The sequence below is a fragment of the Giraffa tippelskirchi genome, chromosome 11 (assembly GCF_054371585.1).
Source record: "Giraffa tippelskirchi isolate mGirTip1 chromosome 11, T2T-mGirTip1v1.2.pri, whole genome shotgun sequence".
Classification (NCBI taxonomy): Eukaryota; Metazoa; Chordata; class Mammalia; order Artiodactyla; family Giraffidae; genus Giraffa; species Giraffa tippelskirchi.
Window position 1 is genome coordinate 119,577,949 of NC_137285.1, and position 26,064 is coordinate 119,604,012.

At 39.3% G+C, this 26,064-nt stretch overlaps 1 protein-coding gene across 9 annotated transcripts in view; it reads right to left on the bottom strand.

Annotated features, from left to right (window-relative positions):
• Window positions 1–26,064, bottom strand: part of NLRP14 (NLR family pyrin domain containing 14) — a 60,739-nt gene that overhangs the window by 6,239 nt on the left and 28,436 nt on the right. For 8 of the 9 annotated variants that reach the window (XM_081540839.1, XM_081540838.1, XM_081540841.1 and 5 more), the window contains 7 exons: window positions 24,211–25,807; window positions 21,901–22,071; window positions 19,096–19,263; window positions 14,007–14,177; window positions 13,418–13,588; window positions 10,898–11,068; window positions 5,568–5,738 (listed from right to left, as the gene is read on the bottom strand). In XM_081540839.1, coding sequence (XP_081396965.1) covers window positions 5,568–5,738; window positions 10,898–11,068; window positions 13,418–13,588; window positions 14,007–14,177; window positions 19,096–19,263; window positions 21,901–22,071; window positions 24,211–25,807 — 2,620 coding nt within the window. The remainder of the gene's footprint in view (window positions 1–5,567; window positions 5,739–10,897; window positions 11,069–13,417; window positions 13,589–14,006; window positions 14,178–19,095; window positions 19,264–21,900; window positions 22,072–24,210; window positions 25,808–26,064) is intronic. The other variant, XM_081540845.1, reaches the window with a different exon arrangement.

Sequence of the window (26,064 nt, forward strand, 5' to 3'; positions counted from 1 at the left end):
TACATAAAGTATGATTCCCTGTGTAGAAAGTTCAAAATCAAGCAAAATTCAAATACATTGTTTATGATTACACATATTGTATAAATCTATAGAGGAAAACACAAATTACTGCTATAAAACTCAAGATAATGTTTACTTCTTGAACAGGAGAGAAGAATTTGTAATTTGGAAGGGATAACTGAACAGAGTTTAGTTTACTTGGAAAATTCAGTTTCTGAACCTGACCATGATTGTTACCCATTTCCTTTTTTAAAAATATTAGTTTTATTTACTTTTCTGTATATTTTATTTTATAAATAAAATGTTTAAAATATGATTTGGCAGTGCTTAAAAGTAACAGAAGAAAAATTATAGAATGAAGGCCACATTAAAAGAAGTCACAACTACTAAAAATACACTTAGGAATATGTAGCATGAGTTAGAAAGATCCAACAAAAGAAGAGTGAGTTTTAAAAGATTAAAGAATATAGATAAAGAATTGTCCATAATTACGGAAAAACAAAAGAGATCCAACATAAGCATAATTAGTAATCCTGAAAAAAAATTAAGTCAAATAGATAAGCAGAAACTAAAGATAGGAAAGCCTACCAAAAAAAAACACGATCTACATACTTAAATGGCACACCATTTCCCCAGAAAAATATTATTAAAGAAAATTCAACAAAGGCCAAAGGAAAAATTTGAAGGATATACAGTCCCCCTCCCCCATTTTTTTAAAACAGTAAGGATATTAAAGGGGAAGAACCAACTGGTTTCAGACTTTTCTACAATCAGATTCAATGCTAGCAGGTAGTGAACTCTTCAGAACTCTGAGAGGACAACCAAAATATTATGAAGACAACCAAATGTGTTCATTCAAGTTCACAGAAAGCTAAGATATTTTCAGATATGCAAAAAAATAAAATATCTCTGGACTGGGCCCTCAAAATTAAATAAGAATGATTACTGACTCCACATCTCTTACTAACTCCTGGTCTACATTCCTTAGAGGGGCAATTTAGTCACTAAATGTGACAATCCCCTGAAATGCTCATCTCTCTTTGGCTACCTCCAGGGTAATGATTAGGATGAAAGGGATGGAAGCTTTTATAAAAAGCTATTTTGAAGCTGCAGGATGGTATTCTGGTCATTCTTGGGCACGATGCAACTCCAGGCGACCCTGACTGGTACACCCTCCAGGTGGCAGTTCAGTTCAGTCGCTCAGTCGTGTCCGACTCTTTGCAACCCCATGAACTGCAGCACACCAGGCATTCCTGTCCATCACCAACTCCCAGAGTCCACCCAAACCCATGTCCATCGAGTCGGTGATGCCATCCAACCATCTCATCCTTTGTCGTCCCCTTCTCCTCCTGCCCTCAATCTTTCCCAGCATCAGGGTCTTTTCCAATGAGTCAGCTCTTTGCATCAGGTGGCCAAAGTATTGGAGTTTCACCTTCAACACCAGTCCTTCCAATGAACAATTAGGACTGATCTCCTTTAGGATGGACTGGTTGGATCTCCTTGCAGTCCAAGGGACTCTAAAGAGTCTTCTCCAACACCACAGTTCAAAAGCATCAATTCTTCGGCGCTCAGCTTTCTTTATAGTCCAACTCTCACATCCATACATGACCACTGGAAAAACCATAGCCTTGACTAGAGGGACCTTTGTTAGCAAAGTAATGTCTCTGCTTTTTAATATGCTGTCTAGGTTGGTCATAACTTTCCTTCTAAGGAGTAAGCATCTTTTAATTTCATGGCTGCAGTCACCATCTGCAGTGATTTTGGAGCCCAGAAAAATAAAGTCAGACACTGTTTCCACTGTTTCCCCATCTATCTGCCATGAAGTGATGGGACCAGATGCCACGATCTTAGTTTTCTGAATGTTGAGTTTTAAGCCAATTTTTGACTCTCCTCTTTCACTTTCATCAAGAAGCTCTTTAGTTCTTCTTCACTTTCTGCCATAAGGGTGGTGTCATCTGCATACCTGAGGTTATTGATATTTCTCCTGGCAATCTTGATTCCAGCTTGTGCTTCCTCCAGCCTAGCGTTTCTCATGATGTACTCTGCATATAAGTTAAATAAGTAAGGTGATAATATACAGCCTTGATGTACTCCTTTTCCTATTTGGAACCAATCTGTTGTTCCATGTCCAGTTCTAACTGTTGCTTCCTGACCTGCATGCAGATTTCTCAAGAGGCAGGTCCAGGTGGTCTGGTATTCCCATCTCTTTCAAAATTTTCCACAGTTTATTGTGATCCACACAAAGGCTTTGGCATAGTCAATAAAGCAGAGGTAGATGTTTTTCTGGAACTCTCCTGCTTTTTCGATGATCTAGCGGATGTTGGCAATTTGATCTCTGGTTCCTCTGCCTTTTCTAAAACCAGCTTGAACATCTGGAAGTTCACTGTTCACGAATTGCTGAAGCCTGGCTTGGAGAATTTTGAGCATTACTTTACTAGTGTGTGAGATGAGTGCAATTGTGCGGTAGTTTGAGCATTCTTTGGCATTGCCTTTCTTTGGGATTTGAATGAAACCTGACCTTTTCCAGTCCTGTGGCCACTGCTGAGTTTTCCAACTTTGCTGGCATATTGAGTGCAGCACTTTCACAACATCATCTTTCAGGATTTGAAATAGCTCAACTGGAATTCCATCACCTCCACTAGCTTTGTTTTTAGTGATGCTTTCTAAGGCCCACTTGACTTCACATTCCAGGATGTCTGGCTCTAGGTGAGTGATCACACCATCATGATTATCTGGGTCATGAAGATCTTTTTGTACAGTTCTTCTGTGTATTCTTGCCACTTCTTCTTAATATCTTCTGCTTCTGTTAGGTCCGTCCCATTTCTGTCCTTTATTGAGCCCATCTTTGCATGAAATGTTCCCTTGGTATGTCTAATTTTCTTGAAGAGATCTCTAGTCTTTACCATTCTATTGTTTTCCTCTATTTCTTTACATTGATCACTGAGGAAGGCTTTCTTATCTCTCCTTGCTATTCTTTGGAACTCTGGTAGGTCAGCCAAAAAAGGACTTTGGGATTCAAACTTAATTCAGTTCAGATACCTGGATTCTCTTTTGGACTGACAAGGACATAGCTTGTGAAAATAACAGTCGTTTGGTTGAGTACAATGCTGGACAACTCCTCAACAAGCCAAGATGTGGGATATAATGGGTTTCTATAAATACTGTAAAATTGCTCTTGTTCCTCTCCTGCCTGATCCCTCTGGACTGAAGGCCTGATGCTGGTGAGGGATGATTAGAGAAAAAGTGAAGTTACAAACACGGGGGTGGGACACACTGAGTTCATGACTGGGAGGAAGACTAACAACACTAATACCTGGAGAAGGAACACCTTAGAACCTGAGAGGTTCAGGAAGTGGGAAGAGAGCCATGGTGGTTCTTTGTCACCCTGGATTCAACACTGCCACCTGACAAATAATTGCGTGGCTTGCTTGAGTCAAGCAGCAGCTGGCACCCGGACCCACTGCCCAGTTGTCATGCTGTCTACTTGCTATGAAAACAGAAAACCTCACATGGACATGGCAGGTCCTGAGCTATTCTGTTATGCCTGCGGCCCTCAACGGCAGACCCCAAATGTAAGATCCCTTTCACAGGGCAACTGGTACGAACTTGTTTTAATCTGTCTGATGCAAATTCATTAAGATTCTCTTAATGCTAGAACAGTCTGGGTTATGCCACGTATGGCAAACAAAGCAGCTGTAACTCCTCAGTGGCACTGCCTGCCCGATATAACCAAAGCAAGGCAATGATGAACCAAATCAAATATAACAACAAACTCCACATTGGAGCCACCTGTGCACCTTCAGGTTATATGTTTGCATGTGGGGAAGTGTAGACCATTGAATGGCTCTTTAATGGCAAAAGCATTGCTTCTGGCCCATCTTTTGCCTCCTTTATTTATTGCCAATGACACCAGGAGCAGCAGGTCATTCTAAATTCCCTTTCTTGAATTATAATAAAAAACTGGACATATTGTTCCTTTTATTGTTACTCAGCTGGCAAAGCCCAGGGCCCTGGGGCATGCTTTAAATCAATACTGCAAATTGGCCTCATCCTGTGCTGGGAGTCCTGTTGATAGTGACCTTAATTAAATGGCATAGAGACATACTGAACAAATTTGGTCCCAGCCTTTGTTGGTCTGACTAATCAGAGTGGCCAGTGGAGTGGCATATCTCTGCGAAAATTCACCAGAAGCCAAGACTTCTGTAGAAAACTTTTTCTGTTGTGTAGAAAAAGTGTTGGAAATTGTTGGGAGACATTCTTCTATGGCTATGTCACTCTCCTACATGTTTAACTGGCAAAAATGCAAGGTCCTGACAACACTTTTCCTGATTGTTTCCCGGGATGTGTGTGCAGTGAGCAACCTTGAGGATGAAGAAATGTCTCCCTCCAGGACAAAGGGCAGGCTTGCTCACTGCTTACTATGAAATGATGGGTCCCCCAAACTCAACATTCCCCTCCTGGAATGCAACAACTGCCTGTGCAGGCATCCATTGGAGTCCTACACATCGACCCTGTGGGATCTGGGGCACAAGGAGAACTGCCAACAGACATGCCCAGTGCTTATGTGGCTATCCTCTGAGTAATCAAGTCCTCTGTCTCTGACAGGATCCTACTCTCCTGGTAGGATGCATTAAACAGTAACTGGCTAAAACAGGCAGAATAAAATTAAAAGTCAGACCCAAAAGTAATATCATAGTTATTGTGAAATATATATATATATATATAAAATATATATGTATTTGTGTGTGTGTATATATATATGTGTATATATATATATGTGTGTGTGTATATATATATGTGTGTGTGTGTATATATATATATATATATATTTGTAAATTGTCAATGGAAACATAGAAAAAGCAACACTTTTTTAGAACAGCCAGGAAGATATATCATAGTGTCTAGGCTTCCCACATGTAGAGCAAATTTCTTGACCCTGAGGTCAATAATTTATGCTATATAAGTAAAAATATACTAGCCAATACCAATCCATTCAAATTTAAAGAAAATAAAAATTTAAACATTATTCAACATAAAAAGTACTCAGAACATAGGATTTTGTTAGATTGCAAGCTCCTTGAGACCACAGACAGCATTTTTCCAGGTAGAAAATGATTAGTAAAACCTTTGATTTACTAAGAAAAATTAATTCAAGGACAGATGGAATATCTGAAGGATGATAGAACATAGAAGACCTAAATTAAGCACTATTTACTTAATATATACCATGTCCAAAGCACGAAGGGGGACACCAAGAAATGTGTGGCTTCTATACTAATAACATGTAATACACCGATCTGTATATATGAAATTCAGATTTCCATTTTTGAGAATAATTTACCTTCTAGCCCCATTAATTAATTAATTTTCTAGCCCCATAATTTACCTTCTAGCCCCAATAATTTTACCTTCTAGCCCCATTTAATTTTCCATACGTTCCCCCAACATATGGAAAACTTAATGGGGCTAGAAGAGGATTTAGTATATCCTCTCCGCATATACTAAGCTTCTTCTAGGTATACAAACCACCAAATAGGTATCATTTTCCTAAGGAAAACCGAACTCACCCAAGCCTCTGAATATTGCAGTTTGGATGTCTCAAAGCCTCAAACAGAAGTTTCACTCCATCATCCCTCAAGTCATTGTTCCCGAGGTCCAGGCTCTGCAAGTTTGGGTTGTTCAGAATAGCAGAAGCCAGATCCAGGCAACATGCATGAGTGAGAACACAGCCCATCAATCTGTGAGAAATAAAAAAGAGAAGTGAGATCTTCAGTTGTGAGGTTTTATTAGTTTATTCCTGGAAGGGATGCCCAGGTAGTTGAGCCTTTTTTTCCTAAGCCTTTTCTATCTATAACCTAGGATGCACACAGGAAGGTCTAATGTTAAACCACTAAAACCAGATGGGATTGCTTAATAAGCAAGAAAAAACCAACAGGTGAAACTGCTTTCTCCCACAAATAGGTTGTTTTCTAGTAAGCTTCCCAAGTCAAGGGTATAAACACTTATTTCTACCACTGCCAAAAAAAAAAAAGGATCAGATATAACTTTCCTGAGGAATCCACAGATCTCTATGCCTTCAGTTTCTACTATATTTTTGAAATTAAAATGTGGTTCAGGAATCTAAAAGTACTGTTTCCAAAGAAGAAAGAAGCAAGCTACATACAAAAAGGTATTTCCTTCAAGTCCTTTGTAGGACATTCAAGTGCATTCACAATCTGGCCTTTCTTTCTCTTTCCATATTTTGTCCCCACCCTATTTTCCAACCATACACATCCATCTACCCTACCCCAAATATATCACATCTATCTGCATTCCTCATCTTTTCTCTCTGCCTAGAATATCTGCACATAACAAATCCTCTTCATCTTTCAAGCCTAAATTAAATAAGTTTCCTCTGTCCCATTCCTTGCCTTGCTCCTTGGGACTTTTGCCACATCCTTATAACAACATATGGAATCTATTATAGTTGGCTTTATATTTATTTCCCTGCTGTCAGCACTTTGTAAGTTACCTTAGGACAAGAGTATAACCTTAGAGAGAGCCTTTAGTCCCCTGAGCATCTAGCTCAGTTCAGTTTCAGTTCAGTTCAGTCGCTCAGTCGTGTCCGACTCTTTGCGACCCCATGAACTGCAGCATGCCAGGCCTCTCTGTCCATCACCAACTCCTGGAGTCCACCCAAACCCATGTCCATCGAGTCGGTGATGCCATCCAACCATCTCATCCTCTGCCGTCCCGTTCTCCTCCTGCCCTCAATCTTTCCCAGCATCAGGGTCTTTTCAAATGAGTCAGCTCTTCACGTCAGGTGGCCAAAGTATTGGAGTTTCAGCTTCAACACCAGTCCTTCCAATGAACAATTAGGACTGATCTCCTTTAGGATGGACTGGTTGGATCTCCTTGCAGTCTAAGGGACTCTCCAAAGTCTTCTCCAACACCACAGTTCAAAAGCATCAATGCTTCGGCGCTCAGCTTTCTTTATAGTCCAACTCTCACATCCATACATAACCACTGGAAAAACCATAGCCTTGACTAGATGGACTTTGTGGGTAAAGTAATGTCTCTGCTTTTTAATATGCTGTCTACGTTGGCCATAACTTTCCTTCCAAGGAGTAAGCATCTTTTAATTTCATGGCTGCAATCACCATCTGCAGTGATTTTGGAGCCCAGAAAAATAAAGTCAGACACTATTTCCACTGTTTCCCCGTCTATCTGCCACGAAGTGATGGGACCAGATGCCATGATCTTAGTTTTCTGAATGTTGAGTTTTAAGCCAACTTTTTCACTCTCCTCTTTCACTTTCATCAAGAGGCTCTTTAGTTCTTCTTCACTTTCTGCCATAAGGGTGGTGTCATCTGCATATCTGAGGTTATTGATATTTCTCCCGGCAATCTTGATTCCAGCTTGTGTTTCTTCCAGCCCAGCGTTTCTCATGATGTACTCTGCATATCAGTTAAATAAGCAGGGTGACAATATACAGGCTTGACATACTCCTTTTCCTATTTGGAACCAGTCTGTTGTTCCATGTCCAGTTCTAACTGTTGCTTCCTGACCTGCATACAGGTTTCTCAAGAGGCAAGTCAGGTGATCTGGTATTCCCATCTCTTGAAGAATTTTCCACAGTTTATTGTGATCCACACAAAGGCTTTGGCATAGTCAATAAAGCAGAAATAGATGTTTTTCTGGAACTCTCTTGCTTTTTCGATGATCCAAGGGATGTTGGCAATTTGATCTCTGGTTCTTCCGCCTTTTCTAAACCAGCTTGAACATCTGGAAGTTCATGGTTCACAAATTGCTGAAGCCTGGCTTGGAGAATTTTGAGCATTACTTTACTAGTGTGTGAGAAGTGCAATTGTGCGGTAGCTTGAGCATTCTTTGGCATTGCCTTTCTTTGGGATTTGAATGAAAATTGACCTTTTCCAGTCCTGTGGCCACTGCTGAGTTTTCCAACTTTGCTGGCATATTGAGTGCAGCACTTCCACAACATCATCTTTCAGGATTTGAAATAGCTCAACTGGAATTCCATCACCTCCACTAACTTTGTTCATAGTGATGCTTTCTAAGGCCCACTTGACTTCAAATTCCAGGATGTCTGGCTCTAGGTGAGTGATCACACCATCGTGATTATCTGGGTCGTGAAGATCTTTTTGTACAGTTCTTCTGTGTATTCTTGCTACCTCTTCTTAATATCTTCTGCTTCTGTTAGGTCCCTACCATTTCTGTCCTTTATTGAGCCCATCTTTGCATGAAATGTTCCCTTGGTATACCTAATTTTCTTCAAGAGATCTCCAGTCTTTCCCATTCTATTGTTTTCCTCTATTTCTTTGCATTGTTCACTGAGGAAGGCTTTCTTATCTCTCCTTGCTATTCTTTGAAACTCTGCATTCAAATGGGTATATCTTTCCTTTTCTCCTTTGCTTTTCACTTCCCGTCTTTTCACAGCTATTTGTAAGGCCTCCTCGGGCAGCCATTTTGCTTTTTTGCATTTCTTTTTCTTGGGGATGGCTTGATTCCTGTCTGCTGTACAATGTCACAAACCTCCATCCATAGTTTATCAGGCATTCTGTCTATCAGATTTGCTGCTTCTGCTGCTGCTGCTGCTAAGTTGCTTCAGTCATGTCCGACTCTGTGTGACCCACCAGGCTCCCCCATCCCTGGGATTCTCCAGGCAAGAACACTGGAGTGGGTTGCCATTTCCTTCTCCAATGCATGAAAGGGAAAGTGAAAGTGAAGTCGCTCAGTCGTGTCTGACTCGTAGCGACCCCATGGACTACAGCCTACCAGGCTCCTCCTTCCATGGGATTTTCCAGGCAAGAGGACTAGAGTGGGCTGCCATTGCCTTCTCTGTCTATCAGATCTAGTCCTTTAAATCTATTTCTCACTTCCACTGTATAGTCAAAAAGGATTTGAATTAAGTCATACCTGAATGGTCTAGTCGTTTTCTCCACTTTCTTCAATTTCAGTCTCAGTTTGGCAATAAGGAGTTCATGATCCGAGCCACAGTCAGCTCCCAGCCTTGTTTTTGCTGACTGTATAGAGCTTCTCCATCTTTGGCTGCAAAGAATATAATCAATCTTGATTTCGGTGTCGACCATCTGGTGATGTCCATGTGTAGAGTCTTCTCTTGTGTTGTTGGAAGAGGGTGTTTGCTATGACCAGTGCGTTTTCTTGGCAGAACTCTATTAGCCTTTGGCCTGCTTCATTCTGTACTCCAAGGCCAAATTTGCCTGTTACTCCAGGTGTTTCTTGACTTCCTACTTTTGCATTCCAGTCCTCTATAATGAAAAGGACATCTTTTTTGGTGTTAGTTCTAGAAGGTCTTGTAGGTCTTCATAGAACTGTTCAACTTCAGCTTTTTCAGCATTACTGGTCGGGGCATAGACTTGAATTACCGTGATATTGAATGGTTTGCCTTGGAAACGAACAGAGATCATTCTGTCTTTTTTGAGACTGCATCCAAGTACTGCATTTCGGACTCTTCTGTGACTATGATGGCTACTCCATTTCTTCTAAGGGATTGCTGCCCACAGTAGTAGATATAATGGTCATCTGAGTTAAATTCACCCATTCCAGTCCATCTTAGTTCACTGATTCCTAGAATGTCAGTGTTCACTCTTGTCATCTCTTATTTGACCACTTCCAATTTGCCTTGATTCATGGACCTAACATTCCAGGTTCCTCTGTTATAAATATTGGTTGAGAGAATAGGGATGCCTGCAGAGGCTTTGAAAGTGGCTAAGAAGGCACAAATTTTTCTTTGTGTTTACAGCAATGCTTAGGAGAAAAAGCAGGCTAAGCAAACATCTTGTGTGCATAGACCACATAGAAATTATATCTCTGTACCTGAAATGAAGGCACTGGATTTAATGATAAACTCCATGAAGTAAATTTCTGTCTTCCAGGTGAATAATAATCAAAGAAGCCAGAAAATCACATCGTAACCCATATCATATACATTTTCTTAGAGGAAGTACAGGTACTTACTGAATCCAAGAGTTCAATTACCTCAGGGTTTATAGAAATGACAATCAACTATTAAACTCATTTCAAAATTTGGTTATCATAAGTCAATCCAATCTGGCCAAGCACTTCTAAGTATATCATAAATTTTCAGTTTATAGTTCTAGGAAAACAGTGTTGGGCTTAGACCTGTAATGACTCACCCAGGCTACTAGTCCCATGGGAGGCCCTAGTGGGAAAGTGAGATTTCTAAGTGACATCTCTTATCTTGCTTCACTTGAGACACAATATTTACCTAATGAAATATTAGGTATTATGTAGCCGTTAAAATAAATAGATAATTATATGTAAGTATTTAAATGAAATACTACATTTATCTGAAATACTATCATGTAAAAAGGAAACCTCAAAGTCATGTAATCACAATTATACATACACATATAATGCAAATGTTTGTGTACCCGCCCCCAGAGTATGACAGACTATAATGGAATTAAAAATGGTTGCTGCTTAAGAATGATTGGATTCTTGGATATTCTTAGCTTCATTCCCAGTTTCTTGCAAAGTTGACCTAAGTATAAACCCAAGTTTCAGGAAGAAAAACTAGTAAAGCACAATTCAGCTTCCTGGATTTAGGTAGAAGACACACAACAGACTCCCTGAAGCACAACCAAGGCAAAAATGAAATGGCTACATACAGTTCAACCTGATGTCTCTGACCCTCCCTAACCGAGGGAATGAAGGAAGTTGACTGTAATTACTGTAGTAATTGTTTAACAAAAATCTGATGAATAGACTTCTCCAGCTTTTCTCATGCAGAATGAGAGAGAATTAGCTGTGTGTTCTTCTCTGACAGATACCCTGCTCTCAGACTTTCTTTTTCCATCACCCCTGCTCTCACAGTACTTAAAGCTACACAAAAGTAAGGTCACAGAACACCTACTCCAGGTCCTGAAGATTGCAATTCGGATGCCGAAAGGCATCACACAGAAGCTTTACTCCATCATCTTGTAGGCAGTTTGACCCCAGATCCAGATGCATCAGGCTCTTGTTGTGTAGGAGAGAGGTTGAGAGACATTCACTGCTGAGTGAAGTGAAATGGCAGCGCCTCAGCCTGTGGGAAGGACAACGTGAGGAAAGATGGAATCACTGCTCTACTACTTAGATTTGTACAACTTTGAAGAGGTTTCTAATCCCCTATCTTCTTGCCAACCCTCCATCCATCTCAGATCAAATACCCTCCTTCCTCATTGCCTCTTTGGCTGTCTCACTTGGGATCCTTAGGTTTGTGCCAAATTTGGCTTCAAACTGGATTCTTGTTCTTCAGAATTTTTCTTACTAAAAAGACCATGCTAACTTCCCTACATTGTACATAAATATAGTATCCTATTGCAGAAGTAGCTCTGTGGAGCAGAGGAGCAGGCAAATGGAGTAGAATTGGAGGAATCATAATTAAATGAGGACTTTCTGTACATATTAAATGTGGCATTTCCAATAAGAAGGGGAAAGATACATTATGCCATAAATGATTTAGGGACATTTAATGTCCTTTACTTTATGTAGGGGACATTTAATGTCCCCTAATATGTAGGGCAAAGTAAATTTAAATCTTATGACAAAATTAATTTGGAATAAATGTTAAAAATTAAGCCACGGTGGCTCAAATGGTAAAGAATCTGCCTGCAATGTGGAAGACCTGTGTTCAATTCTTGGGTTGGGAAGATCCCCCGGAGAAGAGAATGGCTACCCACTCCAGCATTCTGGTCTGAAGAATTCCATGGACAGAGGAGCCCAGCAGGCTGACTTTCACAAGCCATAATGAGTATGAAAAAGATGACAGAAGTAGGTTTTTTTTAAACGTATTAAACAATTCTATTAAGTCATGAAGGGGAAGATAATTCAACTTCATGAAAGTTTTAAACTTCTATATTCTAAAAATAATCATAAAGAAAGTTAGAAATACAACAGGTAAGTTATTTATAATATATAAAAATAATAGTGATAATGTATATGTGACATTAATAATCATAATAGATATAACAAAAAAAAATCAGGGGAAAACTGAGCCTAGGAAGAAGAAATTTCTAGAATAGTAGAAACCAAAAAATTTGAAAAGATGTTCAACACAAATCATTTTTAAAGTTATTTTCAACTAATTAATGTCGATAAAGACTCTTGCATAGGTTGGTGCAGAAGTAATTGCGGGTTTTGCATTGTTGAAATTTGCCATTTGATATTGGAATACGTTCTTAAATAAATGTGATCATGTTATACATCCTTTTAATGCACATTTCTCACTTTATGTTTTTTTGCTAATGACTTATTAATTGCTGGTTATTTTATATTTATTTTAGACTATGGAATTGATGTTAGACAAAAAGCAAATTCAAGCAATTTTCTCATTTAAGATCAAAATGGATCATAAAGCAGCAGAGACAGCTCACAACATCAACAACACATTTGGCCCAGGAACTGCTAATGAATGTACAAGTGCAGTGGTGGTTCAAGAAGTTTGTGCAAAGGTGACAAAAGCCTCGAAGATGAGGAGCATAGTGGCTGGCAATCATTGAAGCTGATCCTCTTACAACTACATGAGAAGTTGCCCAAGAACTCAGTGTCAACCATTCTATGGTCATTCAGCATTTGAAGCAAATTGGAAAGGTGAAAAAGTTCGATAAGTGGGTGCCTTGTGAGCTGACCAAAAATCAAACAAAATCATTGTTTTGAAGTGTTGTCTTCTCTCATCCTATGCAACAACACGAACTCACATACTTCTCACATTACCTAATAGCAATGAACAGTATAGTCACATCATAACCCAGCCATACCATGGAATACTGTCTTTGTTTAATGGTAGTGATACATATTTAACTGTTTGGAGCCCAGAATATAGAGTTGGATGGGTGGGCTTTAATTCTAAATACATCATTTTCTTGTAAGCATTATGCAAGTTGCATAACCTTTCTAAGCCTCACAATCCTCACCTATTCAGTGAGGCACTTAGAACTCAGGTGACCAATTTGACACCAGTGGGTACTTCTGTGCAGGTTAAACAAATTTTGCACAGGGCCCAGCACAGAGTAGGGTAACAATAAATGGCAACTATTAATATCATCACTCTCATCATCTTCATCATTGTAGACAACAGGGAAAAAGCAAGGGACATGATATGTCCATAATATTTTCCTGGTTTAAATATATTTCAAAATGTATATTACATGGGAATGAGGAAAACTAGTAGACACTAGGACTTCCCTTGTGGTCCAGTGGCTAAAACTCTGCACTCTCAACACAAGGAGCCTGGGTTTGATCTCTGGTCAGGGAACTAGATCCCACAAGCTGCAACTAAGAGTTCACATGCTGCAATGAGGATCGAAGGTCCCGAATGCCACGACTAAGACCCAGCACAGGCAAGTAAATAACAATAAATATATATATTTTTAAAAAATTCGTAGACACTTACACTAGGCTCTGTAGAATGCACTGTGGATGTTTCAAGGCCTCGCTCACAAGCTTTACTCCACCATCTCCCAAGATGTTGTCCGCCAAGCATAAATGTGTCAGCCTTTTGTTGCTGATGAGAACCAAAGACAGATCCTCACAAGCAGCTACTGTGAGGCCACAGCTTTCTAAGCTGAAGCAGAAACACAGATGTGGAGGGTCAGTCAAGTCCCAATGTGCATGCTTCTCTCCCCTTTTAGAAGGAAGTTAGCTGGTACTAACAACCCCTACATCTCTACTATAGAAGCAACCTCATCAAACCTACTTAAATCATGCATTCCACTGCAGCCATGGACAAGGTACGGTGAAACAAAATACAAGAGGACAGAGAAGAAGCCTGGAAAAGAATGAAAATAAGACGTCTATCATAAACAAAAGAAATGTCTAAAAGTCAAGTGAAAGGGGGAAGGAGGTAGGAGGAGGAGGTCATCCAGGATTGACAAATGAGCCAATTAATGTCAAGACCCAGTTTCCCCACTCAGTTCATAATTATAAGTTACAAAAAAAACTGAACAAGATGTCTCTGTAGAAAACAGTACAGAAAGACTCACGACAGTTTCTCCAGGTTACACTTTGGATGCATTAAGCCCTCGCACAATAGCTTCACTCCATCATCCAATAGATTATTAGTTGACAGATTCAGAGATAACAGGCTCTGGCTTCTCACGAGAGCCTTAGAGATATTTAGACAACAAACTGTAGTTAGGTCGCAGGATTCCAAGCTGGAAACGATACAGAAAAATAGAAATGACCACTTCTCAGAGAAGAATTATAAACCCAACTCACTCAGCCACAGGGTGTGGTTTCCCGGTCTTTGGGACCTGTTTTGAAAACCCAGCTTCCCTACACAGAATGAGAGTGATTTATCTAAAGCACAGGGCTCTGACAGACAGTTAGGAAGGGGAGGGTAGGAAGCTGGTCTCTCCCATCCCTACCTCCCCAATTCCCTACAAAATATGTATGAACGCGTTCAAAAAAGTATTTCTAAATAATAATCTTTTTTTTTTTAATCTTGGGGGAATTTCTTTTAACAACAACATGAAGCAGGTAGACTGAAGGATGGCTGTATCCTTGCACACTTTGACTTCTGAAACAGAATTGAGATGGGCAGGAAACCAGGGGTGAAAGCTGAAACAACCATAAACTACCGTCAAGAGTTCATTTATTCATGGCAGCCAACCTGTGTTTTCTGAGTAACTCTGTCCTTAACAGTGAAAATAAGAAGTAAATTAGAAATAAAATTAAGTATTTCTTACAATAAAAGAGGAAGGGAAACAACAAGACAATAAGAAGTGCATATATATGGAATTTGAAAGATGGTAACGATAACCCTATATGCGAGACAGAATAAGAGACACAGATGCATGGAACAATTTTATGGACTCTGAGGGAGAAGGTGAGGGTGGGACGTTCTGGGAGAATAGCATTGAAACATGTATATTATCATATGTGAAACAGAACACCATTCCATGTTCGATGCATGAGACAAGGGCTCAGGGCCGGGGCAATGGGATGACCCAGAGGGATGGGATGGGGAGGGAGGTGGGTGGGGGGTCCAGGAAGGGGAACACATGTAAACCCATGGCTGATTCATGTCAATGTATGGCAAAAACTATTACAATATTGTAAAGTAATTAGCCCCCAACTAAAATAAATAAATTTATAAAATAAAAAAAAAAAAAAAAAGAAGTGCATGTAGAACACTTATTTTTAGAGACTCGTATTTAGATACAACTTGGGCTTTAGACGTGGCTGAGAGTAATGTCAGCTATTGGTAAGCAGAGTCAGGCAGCAGCATTCCTAGAACTCGGACTTGTTGCACTTATTCCCTTTAATCAAGGACTTATCAACTTGAGTCCCTTGAGAATTGGGTCTCTACATCAAAATCAGGGTACAATCTACGCTCCTAGAATAAGTATCTCAGTTCAAGAGGTGGTCAGGGTAGAATTTTATCTGATGGAAGCTGCTACAGCTTCATTCATGAGTTGAGGCCCAGTGGAGTTAAGCTCTCCTGTGCTACGGGATTACGGTAAGAAAACTGCCACTCGAAAGGCATCACCCAAGAAAGCCACCATTCCTCAGTGAGGAGGACCTGCTGTCCTAGAGCATGAACTCTTGGGGAGCTCAGAACAGCTGTCTGAGTGTATTTTTCTTTTCTAAAAATGCGTGCTGTTTAATTTGAAGGTTATTTCTTGTTGTTGCTGAGTGTGAGATGAGTTATCTGACACTAACTAGGAATTGAGGTACAGCAGAATGGAGTTGTTGCTAAAGCAGAATGGTTGCAGAAGTTGTCTGTTAGCTACATAGAGGCCGAATGTACCACAGGTGCCAGGGAAATGGTGCTCACAAGAGAAAGGGCCTTTACGTTAGTGGGATAGGCTTCACGGGCCTGTTCTAAAGCAAGGTAAATCATGGGATAAGTTAATCTGTTCCAAAATTTGAGACTTAAAATGTTTATGGGACTTCTCCCTGATTTTACTAAAGTGAGAAATAAAAAGGCACACATGGATTTTTGGATCACATAAGGTTTTCCATTTCTTTAACAATAAATCTAAATTAAAGAACTTAAATCTCTTACAGTTCTCTTATAGATCAAATTATTATGCTAATATTTACAAGACTATAAATATAAATCTGTGTGTATAATTTAAATAAGTTAAATGACATCTTTATAATTTTATAAATCTTAGAATCAGATAATATTATAAACATCATGACATCTGGGTCAAGCTTTGAGATATAAGACTGGTTTGCTAAATTCGTAGTTACTAACAGTGATTATACTATCCTTAATGTTAAATATATTTTCTAAACCTACTCATTGATTTTGGAAGCTCAAAGTAATGTAACATTTTAAGAATTAGTAATGTGTGCTTATCTAAAGACATATACAGAATTAAACTTCAAAGACAGAAAATAAATTACATTCTTACAATAATATGTTACCATTTCTTGTTCATATTACTCAAATTATAATAGCAAAATCTTACAGTTCCCTTATAGATCAAATAATTCCCCCAAATCAATGAATTGTCTTATAGCCCATATTATTTGCATTTTAAAAGCTAGGGCTTAAATGTTTAAATGTTACTTCATTTAAACCTTATTTGGGGTGATTATGAAGCTGTATAAACATACGTATGAAGGTTTATTAAAACTGATGAATGAAAGAGATTTTTATAAAAGAGAAGAGAGGATTGGTAGTTCAGTTTTCAAGTCTCTGTCTACTGTATCACCTATGCATGTGGCAGAACTTCTAGTTTCAAAGTGTATACTCTCACTTTGCCAAAGTCTGTGCATGTTTATCATGACTCTTTATGCTTTGAGCACTTCATAACTGTAAACAATTGTAATAAACTGCAAGTTCCTCAATCCTGGAAAAGCAAACATTTCTACTGGACCATATGCACTCTACCTATTAATATTATAAATTATTCTATTCTACTTAATAATAGAGCCAAGACTGTGGATATTTGACATTCTCAAGTACCTTCCGTTTATATTTGGCAACTAGTCAGTTTCTTCCAGCAACCATTTTATATGCTCCCTTTCTAGAATGTTAGTCCTCTAACTCAAAACCTTTGAAGATCTAAGGGGTGTTTTGCATTTATACCATTTTGGCATTCTTCAGGTGGCTGTTTGGTGGAACCAACAATTGCTCCCTCACCTTGCCTGTAACCACAACAGCAGAGTATAGGCAAACTAAGACAGGATTCTGGGCACAATTAGGCAGTAAATGCATGTCCAAGATTCCCCTTCCCATGTGTTCAACATATTTTAAGACTACCCTGTTATCACAATGTGGAAGAAGTTATTAAGACAGGGAGACTAGATCTTTCTCCTCTTGTGGGGGAAAACCTTTGGTAAATATCAGAGTGAAATAGTCACATGAAAATTAGTGATTGTGTGTACCTTTCCAATATGTTCACTTGCAAGGGCTGATATTAGTCTCTTTACAATTCAAATCGTTTTAAAACACTTCATTTCTAAATTTGCCAAGTCCCTGTAGCAAGTGGGGATCATATTTGGTGAAACAGACTGGCAAAGACCCACTAATTTATCAACACTTTTGCTTCCCACATCATCTACATTCAGCAGGGAGATTAAAACTTCAAAATGCAATTCTAAAATGTTAAGCTCAGCATGATCTATGCCTAAACTAGACAATCGTGACCACTCAAGCTGTTTCTAACTCTCGAGGCCTAAAGCAAACACAGAACTGGAGTTTTTCCTAGGAGACTGATTACTTCCCAGTGGCCACCCACACTGGGAGAACACCCAGTCCTACAGAATATAGTGTTAGACAATTTACAAAGCTCTGATGACTTCTGCCTCCAAACATTCTATGCACTGGTGCAAGAGCCCTGTAATAGTTGACTCAGAAATGGTTTCCTATTTGAAAGTCTAGTAATTGGGCCAACATCAAGGTTCATCAGTGGAATTCCTTATTCAAATCTCAACTGATGAAAGGAATCTTATCAAGTCCTGCTAATCTGTCAAGTGCCAAGGCATTTTTCTTGGATCCATGGCTCCCACTACAAGAAAACATCATTCCCTCCATTTAACAACTCTTTGCTGCTAATATGTTTTATGCTTGGATAGAGGAGAAATTTCCTCAAAATGACCTAAAATGTCCTTGTAGTCGGTAAAACCAATACCCTAGGCTGGCCTGCTGACAGCTGAACTCTACACATGATCAAGAATTAACCAACAACTTTCCAGATATCTTGTGAATTTCTTCCCGTAGAAACTGGTGAGACTTTAAAAAATCCCAATGATATTTTTGCCTATTGTTGAAAAGAAGGTCTTGTTTCAGATTTCACTTGTTTTTTTTCCACATAGATTATAATTTGCTTCCCACAAATACAGCCTTACCTTGGCCCTTCATGTATCAAGGTTCAGTCTTGCTCCCCTGAACTGAACCTAGGGATTTCAAAAACTTCTAAGGTAAAACTTACTGTAATGATTTTTTGTTTTTCTTTTTTGGTTGTTTTTATTTTGTCAGAAGTTGATTTAAGTGCCTTTCCTTGGAAAATAAGATCTTTCTTGAAATCTGTTACACAATGTGGAGACCAAGTATGACTGCTAACCTTCTCGCTTTTGTAAAGAAAGGCAATCAGGCCTGTCAGTAGTGGGTGAAAACTAGCAAGTACCGTGACAGCTGCTGCGCTGTTCTCCCTCAACTTTCTGACCTGGTCACTGTGTTGCAATTATAAGGTAAGGGGGATTCATTATCCAAAATTAAGTTAAAAAAATTTAGTCCACCACAGCATTGCACACCCCATCCCACTGTCGGTGCATTCTTTTCTGTGAGAGTTCAAAGATACAGTGAGCATGCCTGCATTTAAATATGGGAAACTTAACAAATTCTGGGTCTGCTCCCATTTTTTTCCCCCTGACTTAGAAGATGGAGACACAGAGAGCTATACAATGACAGAGTTCTTCAGTGGGGGAGGTGGGAGGAGTTGTAAGTCCTGTCGGGAGAAAAGAAGCCTAAATCTATTAATCCCTGCTATTTCGTATCAGGAAAGTAAATTTAAGTTAGACCAAAGAATAGCGAGTCCAGGCTGTAAGAGTCTATTTGGACAGACAAAAGTCTCAATTATAAACACACACACACAAAAAAAACTCATGACTTACCTTAGATTCTGCAGTTTACAGTCTGGGTGTTTCAAGGCTTCACATAATGACTTCACTCCATCATCCCCTATATCACTCCCTTTCAGGTCAAGATGTATCAGATTCTGATTGTGAGTCAAAGAACTCGAGATACCCTGACAAACGTCAGGGAAAGTAGTAAATCTCAACCTTCAGAAGAAAAAATACATAGGAGAGATTACATCATCATCTCTGTCCCTGATTACAACATCCTTTTCTATTCAAGCCCAGCTCTTAGACACTGTCTAACTATTTCTGCCATCTCTTATCTGACACTAGGTTTCTCATATTCCAGGTCAAGATCATACACTCAGGATTCAGCATGCTGCCTAGGAAAAAGACCAGGTTATGACTTAGATGTCCATTATATCTTGACAACCAACACTCTCAATTTTTTTTAACCTTGAAGGAAAAGAAGGTGTAACATAAGGAAAGCAGAAGACGGTTGTTTTTTTTTTTTAACTCTTTAGTTTCAGGAACGATGACCAAATACTATTGAGGTTATTCCAAAATACTACAGTTACAACATTAATTCACAACATTAATCCTTTAAATAAGCCAACGTGAGTTCACAGTTAATATCAACTATTTGATATGCATAATTAGCAAAATACATTTTTTCAAAATATTTCTTGTCATCTCATGGGCTTTGTTAGGTGTAGAGAGAGAGACAGCTTAAAGCAAAATATGAAGTAAGTTGGCCAATTTTTTAATTTCCATCTCCTAACTTTGTCAGAGACTTAAGACTAGGTCCTCTAGTGCCACTGCTGGCTCCAAATGCCCAGTATGGTCATACTTCTCACTAACCATTCAGAAACCTCTGTGATATCATCTCCCTTCACTTTTGCAGATCACTCACCCTTCACCCTCACCCCCCATCCAGCCAAGCACACCAAAAGAATAAAGCTTTATACCCATTTAGAGTGTTAGGTATCATCATACAGCAAAGGTGCCTAATGCACTCACTAAACATAAGTTGAAAGTACAATCCCCTTGTCAGAAAAAGGGATTTGAGTAAGTAAGGTGACACTAAGGTGAGAAAGACTGAGAGCTGTCTTCATGGTGCTGTCTCCCATAAGAGTCTCTCACATTCTAAAAGAGGGGGCCATTTAACCCCAGAGAAGACACTGCATGCTGCATTGCCTCAGTTTTGTCTGACTCTTGGCAACCCCTTGGACCGTAGCCCAGCAGGCTCCTCTGTCCATGGGATTCTCCAGGCAAGAATCCTGGAGTAGGTTGCCATGCCCTCCTCCAGGGGATCTTCCCGACCCAGGGATAAAACCCATGTCTCTTATATCTCCTGCACTGGCAGGCAGGTTCTTTACCACTGGCACCAACTGGGAAGCCCAAGTATTAGCTGTTGTTGAGATTTGAGTTGGTGGCATCCAGTGAAGGGACACTGTGGGGGAGATGAATGCAGGTAAGTGAAAAGGACGTAACTACTTCATCATCACATATTGGCAAATGTCAACAACATTTATAAATATATGCTAACCAGACTTCATCTACTTACTTGAGATTCTAAGGGAAATATTTAGAGGGAAGCCTGTTTCCCAAAAAAAGAACATTCATCTCCAGTGCTAATGGAAACAACAAGTCTCAATTATTTGTTCAGCATTCACTACATGTTACTGAGCACCAATCAGGCCTCGGGCACTTTGATGGGCATTGAATACAGAAAAAAATAGGATCAGTTCCAGCTCCTGGTGGAGCCAACAGACAAGAGAGAGAGATGTGAACAAGCAAATGTAAAAAAGTGGTAGGGTATCTGAAATCAAATGAAGATATAAAAATTTTGAAAAGGAAATAGCAAATGTTGGAAAGGATGAGGAGCAGGTGGAATGCATATACGATGCATGCAAGATTATAAAATGGTAAAACCACTTTGAAGAACTAGTTGGGAATTTTTTTTTAAGTTAAATATACATCTATGAGCTAACAATTCCATCCCTAGGTATTAGCCCAAGAGATAAGAACATGTCATAAAAAAGGTTGGTACAAAATATTCATAGACGCCTTATTCATAACAGCCATAAACTGGAAACAATCCAGAGATCTATTAACAAGAAAATGAGTAAGCAAGTTGTAGTATATCATTACAAGGGAATGCTAATCAGTAATTAAAAGAAACGAATGATTGAAACATGCAATAACATGAATTCCAAAAAAACATTTTGTTGAGCAAAATAAGATGAACACAAGAAACACATACTGTATGAATCAATCTAAATGAGTTCCCAGAACAGACAAAGCTAACGTACAGTCACAGAGGTCAGAAAGTGGTTGTCTTTAGGACAGGACAGAGTGAGAGAAGTAAACAGAGAAAAGACTACATGGAAACTTTACGAGGTGAGGGAATTATTCTCTATCTTGTTTTGGGTATTTGTTACAAAGGTGTATGCAACTGTCAAAACATAATGAACTAAACACTTAATATCTGTGCATTGTATTGAATGGGGAAAAAATGGTATGTTCTGGAACTTGTCTTTGAAAATGCTTTGTTGACCTGCCTAGGATGCCTTAGTTCTATGTTCCTCTTTATCTAGAAAATTCCTAATCAAGGCTCAAAAACCCAGGTCAACCACTTCTACACTCTGTGCAGTTTTCCATAGAAAAAGTTACTTATGCTCCCACAACTCCAGATGTTTCCACAGTTGGTGTTCTTAGAGTATTTTATGCAGTAGGTTTTAATTTCTGTTTACTACTAGTTCCCCTTAATAAGTAGAAGTGTGAAGTGGGATAAAGAAAGTAGAATAACTCCGTTACATTTTCTCACGCCAGACTTACCGTAGTTTTTGTAGTTTACAGTTTGGGTGCCTTAGTTCTTGATTAAACATCTTCATTGCTGATTCATCAAGGCTGCTGTGACACAAGATCACTTCTCTCAAGTGTTCATTTGTATGAAGCACGGAACAGAGGTCTCGCCACCAATGAAAAATGCGGCTGCCAGCCCTTTGCCTAAATGATTAGAAAAAGAAAAGACCAACAAATCTGTTTCAGCTCAGGCTACTCTCAGAAGATGATACTGAGTGAAAGCAAGCATCCTCTGTTATTCAGTTATGAGTAACTCAAAGGAGTGGTTGGAATTTGGAATCTATATACCTCAATTCCCAGAGGAAAGGCAGAGGGAGAAAGGGCACTTATAGGAAAACAAATGGCTTTTTGGTAAGGTAAACGGGCCCCTCAGAGGAGAGACTGAAGATATGATGGTGATAATAATGTCTGAGTGTGGTGCCAACTGCTGTTTTCACAAAGACAAGATTAGAGTGACTCTGGGGAGGGGATTTATGACAGCTAATTTAAAAAGCTGAGATCTTTTGGAAGGCTCTGCTTTTAAGCAAATAAGGAATTTTGGGAACTCAAATGCCTTCAATTCAAAATAATTCTTTTGTAAAAACTGCATATTTTGAAATGGCAATACAGTGATCCACTTCACTACTCAATAAATATTGGTTCCCCCACGTTTTGTTTAAATTGGGATGAATGACATTGCAAAGGGGTGGTCTCTACATCACTCAGGGTCTTAAATTTGAGAAAACTTAAATTTGAGATTGCAGTGGTAAATCATTCATGCAGACATTCAAGTGCTTACTGCATACTATGTATAAAATGGTGAACAAGACAGAGATCCCGCCCTTGTGAGGTTTACAATGTAGTTATGTTATAAAATAGGCTGAGGTCACCTATAATGTCTCTTAAAAAAACACGGGATTCTCGGTCTCTTATTTTCACAATGGCAACTCTATAGATAACACTATAACATAGACAAGGGAAAAGTAGCACAAAGACTAGCAATACAGTTGCTAAAATTCCTTCCTAATACTTATTATTAGGCATAAAATATATTCTAATGCTCTGGGTTCAATCATGTCTTCTAAAAGTAGAACTATGAAGTCAGAATTAAGAAAACTGACTGCAGGTGATTACTCACAACTCCCTAAGGACAGGAAAGGTCATAGCATCCCAGCCTACAATTCCTGCTCCCACAGTTCCAAGAGAAATGAAATGCATGTTCTCATAGGAGGAATACATTTGTGTGTAATGGCAACGAGAAAACTTGGGTAAAGTTGGAAAACCAAATACCTATAATCAGGTGTGTAACCTCAATCAGATGTGTAACCTCAATCAAGTTATGTTCCTTCTTGGTACCTTAGTTTTTTACAAGTAAAATGGAAATAATAGCATCTACGTAGGATTGTTGGAGACTAAATGAGCTGGGACTTAGAGGGATATTGGGTATGTGTTAAGCAAATGTTAGCTATTATTTGATCTGTGCTTGAATCAATAAGTGATAACTGTACTCTAACTTTCTGGCTGAACTTCTCTGAATCTCAGTTTTATAATCTTAAAAATAATTTGAAATATGGTTTTGACCAGCATTAACCTGGATAACACGTTAAATACTGTGTGATTATATAGCTGTGTGCCACATAGTAAGCCCTCAATCAATTAAATCTGGAACTGATACCATAGTTCAAGAGAGAAAAAGTAACTTGAGAAAGGAGAGAGGGTAAAATAATATGCATAAAATGCTGAAAGTGCATTTAGTCTTTCAAAACATTCCTTCAGCACCTACTATTTCTTCTCTCACTATTTAGGGTGTTAAAGGGCTAAGTCTTTCATGCAAAGGCCAAACTATATCAAGGTAATAGGGAAGGTGAGTGAGGTCAGTAAAGTGAAACAGCCCAGACAAATGACCTATGTACTCTGGGTTCAGCAAGAAATTCCTGGTCCCTAATTTTTTTTTTAAAGAATATATTATAGTGGATGGAAGTTAGCACTGTGCTGCCTCCCTCCTTGAGAACTGAAACACTCATTCCCTAGTTGCTGGAAGCTCTCAGCCAAGTGCTTCTCTTGGGATTGCCCTCAGGCCAAGACAGCAACTGCAGGCACATTTTTGCCCATTCCTCACCAGTAGCTGTGACTGGTCAATAGGGGGTTTCAGTACCTGGCCTCCTTGTCTCAAGGTGGGACAATCCTGAAAAGTTATCCTGGCTCTGGGACCTCAGTTAAACAACTCCTCCCCTCCCTCTGACAACATCTCCGTCCTTCACTCCCTTGCAGGGCACTTCCAGGGCACTGACCTAACTCACTTACCAAGCTTCAGGTGGGAAGCTTGAGTTTAACATCTTCTTCTCAAATACCTCAGTTACCATCAGCTTCATGGTCCGTAAATACTGGCAGTGCTTCAGGCAGAATGAAGACAAAAGCAGATGGATTTCCTCACAAATATTAATGACAACATTTTGGAAATATCTCATTGCCTGGCTTACAAATACTTCATCTTGAGTCTCATACAAGTGGAAAAACAACTCCAGAAAAACCAGGTGTGATGGAAGCTGTTCACTGTTTCCCAGCGTTTCCATCCACTGAAGTATCTTCCATTTCACCTCTAGTGACAGTGTACAGTTAAAAGTTTCCTCCAGTTGTTTCATCCGATCTTCATTCAAAAGGCCAAACAAAAAGCATTTCATCTGTAGCAAATGGGGGTCTTTATAACTGCTGCTTTCAAGCACCAGCTCCAAATTTTCAAAAGACTGAAGGGAATCGTCCCTGGTGCCCCAACTGCCTTGCAACACATAGAACATTGCTGCAAAAAACTCCTGAATGTGTAGGTGGGTGAACACATAGCAGTTTTCATACTCCGTGTCCTTTTGAAGAATATTTGTGTCTAGGAAAATTGAAACATCAGATTTCACTAACCCATGTCTTCTGAGGTTTTCCTTATAAAATACATATGTCATAGTCCATACTCCTTTGGCAGCCAAGTGGCACAGGCTCCTCAGTTGGGTTTGGCTGGGTACACCAGGAAAGCTTCTATCTACTTGTGTCAACAAGCTAGAGATAGAGCAGGCAAACAGAGAAGTGGTTGTCTTGCAAGTCGGTGTGATATCACCACCCTTTTCCATTTGCTGCTCCAGACAATTACAAACGACCCAGCACACTGCGGGGACTTTGCACATGCTAAAAAGCATCACATTGTTTCTTAGGGAACTGAATACTTGCAAGGCCCAACTCTGGTCTTCAAAAAACTGGTAAATATATTCCTGTCTTGCATCCTCAGACATACCTAGTAACTGTATAGAACGCTGATTCTTCAACAAAGGCTTTAGTTTCCTCCAAGCTGTGAGTTTTGTCGTCACCAACAAGGACGACTCAGGGAGCATCACTTTTCTCAGCAAACTACTCATGAGGAAGGACACAGGGTGTACTTGGGTCCAGTCTGCACACAGCACAAACTCAGGTTCCTCAAAGGCAAAGTTCAGTTCATCAAAACTATCAATAATAAAAAGGAGACTACTTGGCTGGGACATAATCCTTTCAATGGGACCTTCCGTGCTGGGCCAGTCCTTTGACAGCAACTGAACAAAGCTTCTCTCCCTCAACTGGTTAATTTCTCTTGCATTGAGATAAAAAACGTAGGTAAATTTCTGCTGGTAGAGGCTGCCCTGTGCCCAATCTAACATCATCATTCTCACCAATGTTGTTTTGCCTATTCCAGCAGCCCCTTGAAGGACCACCGTCTGTGGCTGCTCTTCGGTTCTAACATCTTCATCAAACAAACGTTCCAACAGTTCTCGGCCTTCCTGAGCAATTTCATGACAGAAATTTTCAGATTTCCCAAGCAAAGTGTTCTTATCTAACATAATGCGGAATTTTTCCCTTATTTGAATTCTGTATTCTGCTCCATCACCTAAGTCAGTTAGAAGGGAGATTGAAAAAAAAAAGATACACATGATCAAAATTAATTCTATGATTTGCAATGCTAAGAATATTGGACACAGAGTAGGAGTGATACAGGCTGAAATCAAAGCACAGCTGGTTTAGATGAGAAAAGAATGTAAATAAAACAAAGATATTCCTGTGGGTTTAAAACACACATTATAAATTGTGGGAAAAAAAAGAATTGACAATGCAGAAATTTATGATGGAAAATAAAAATTAGATTCA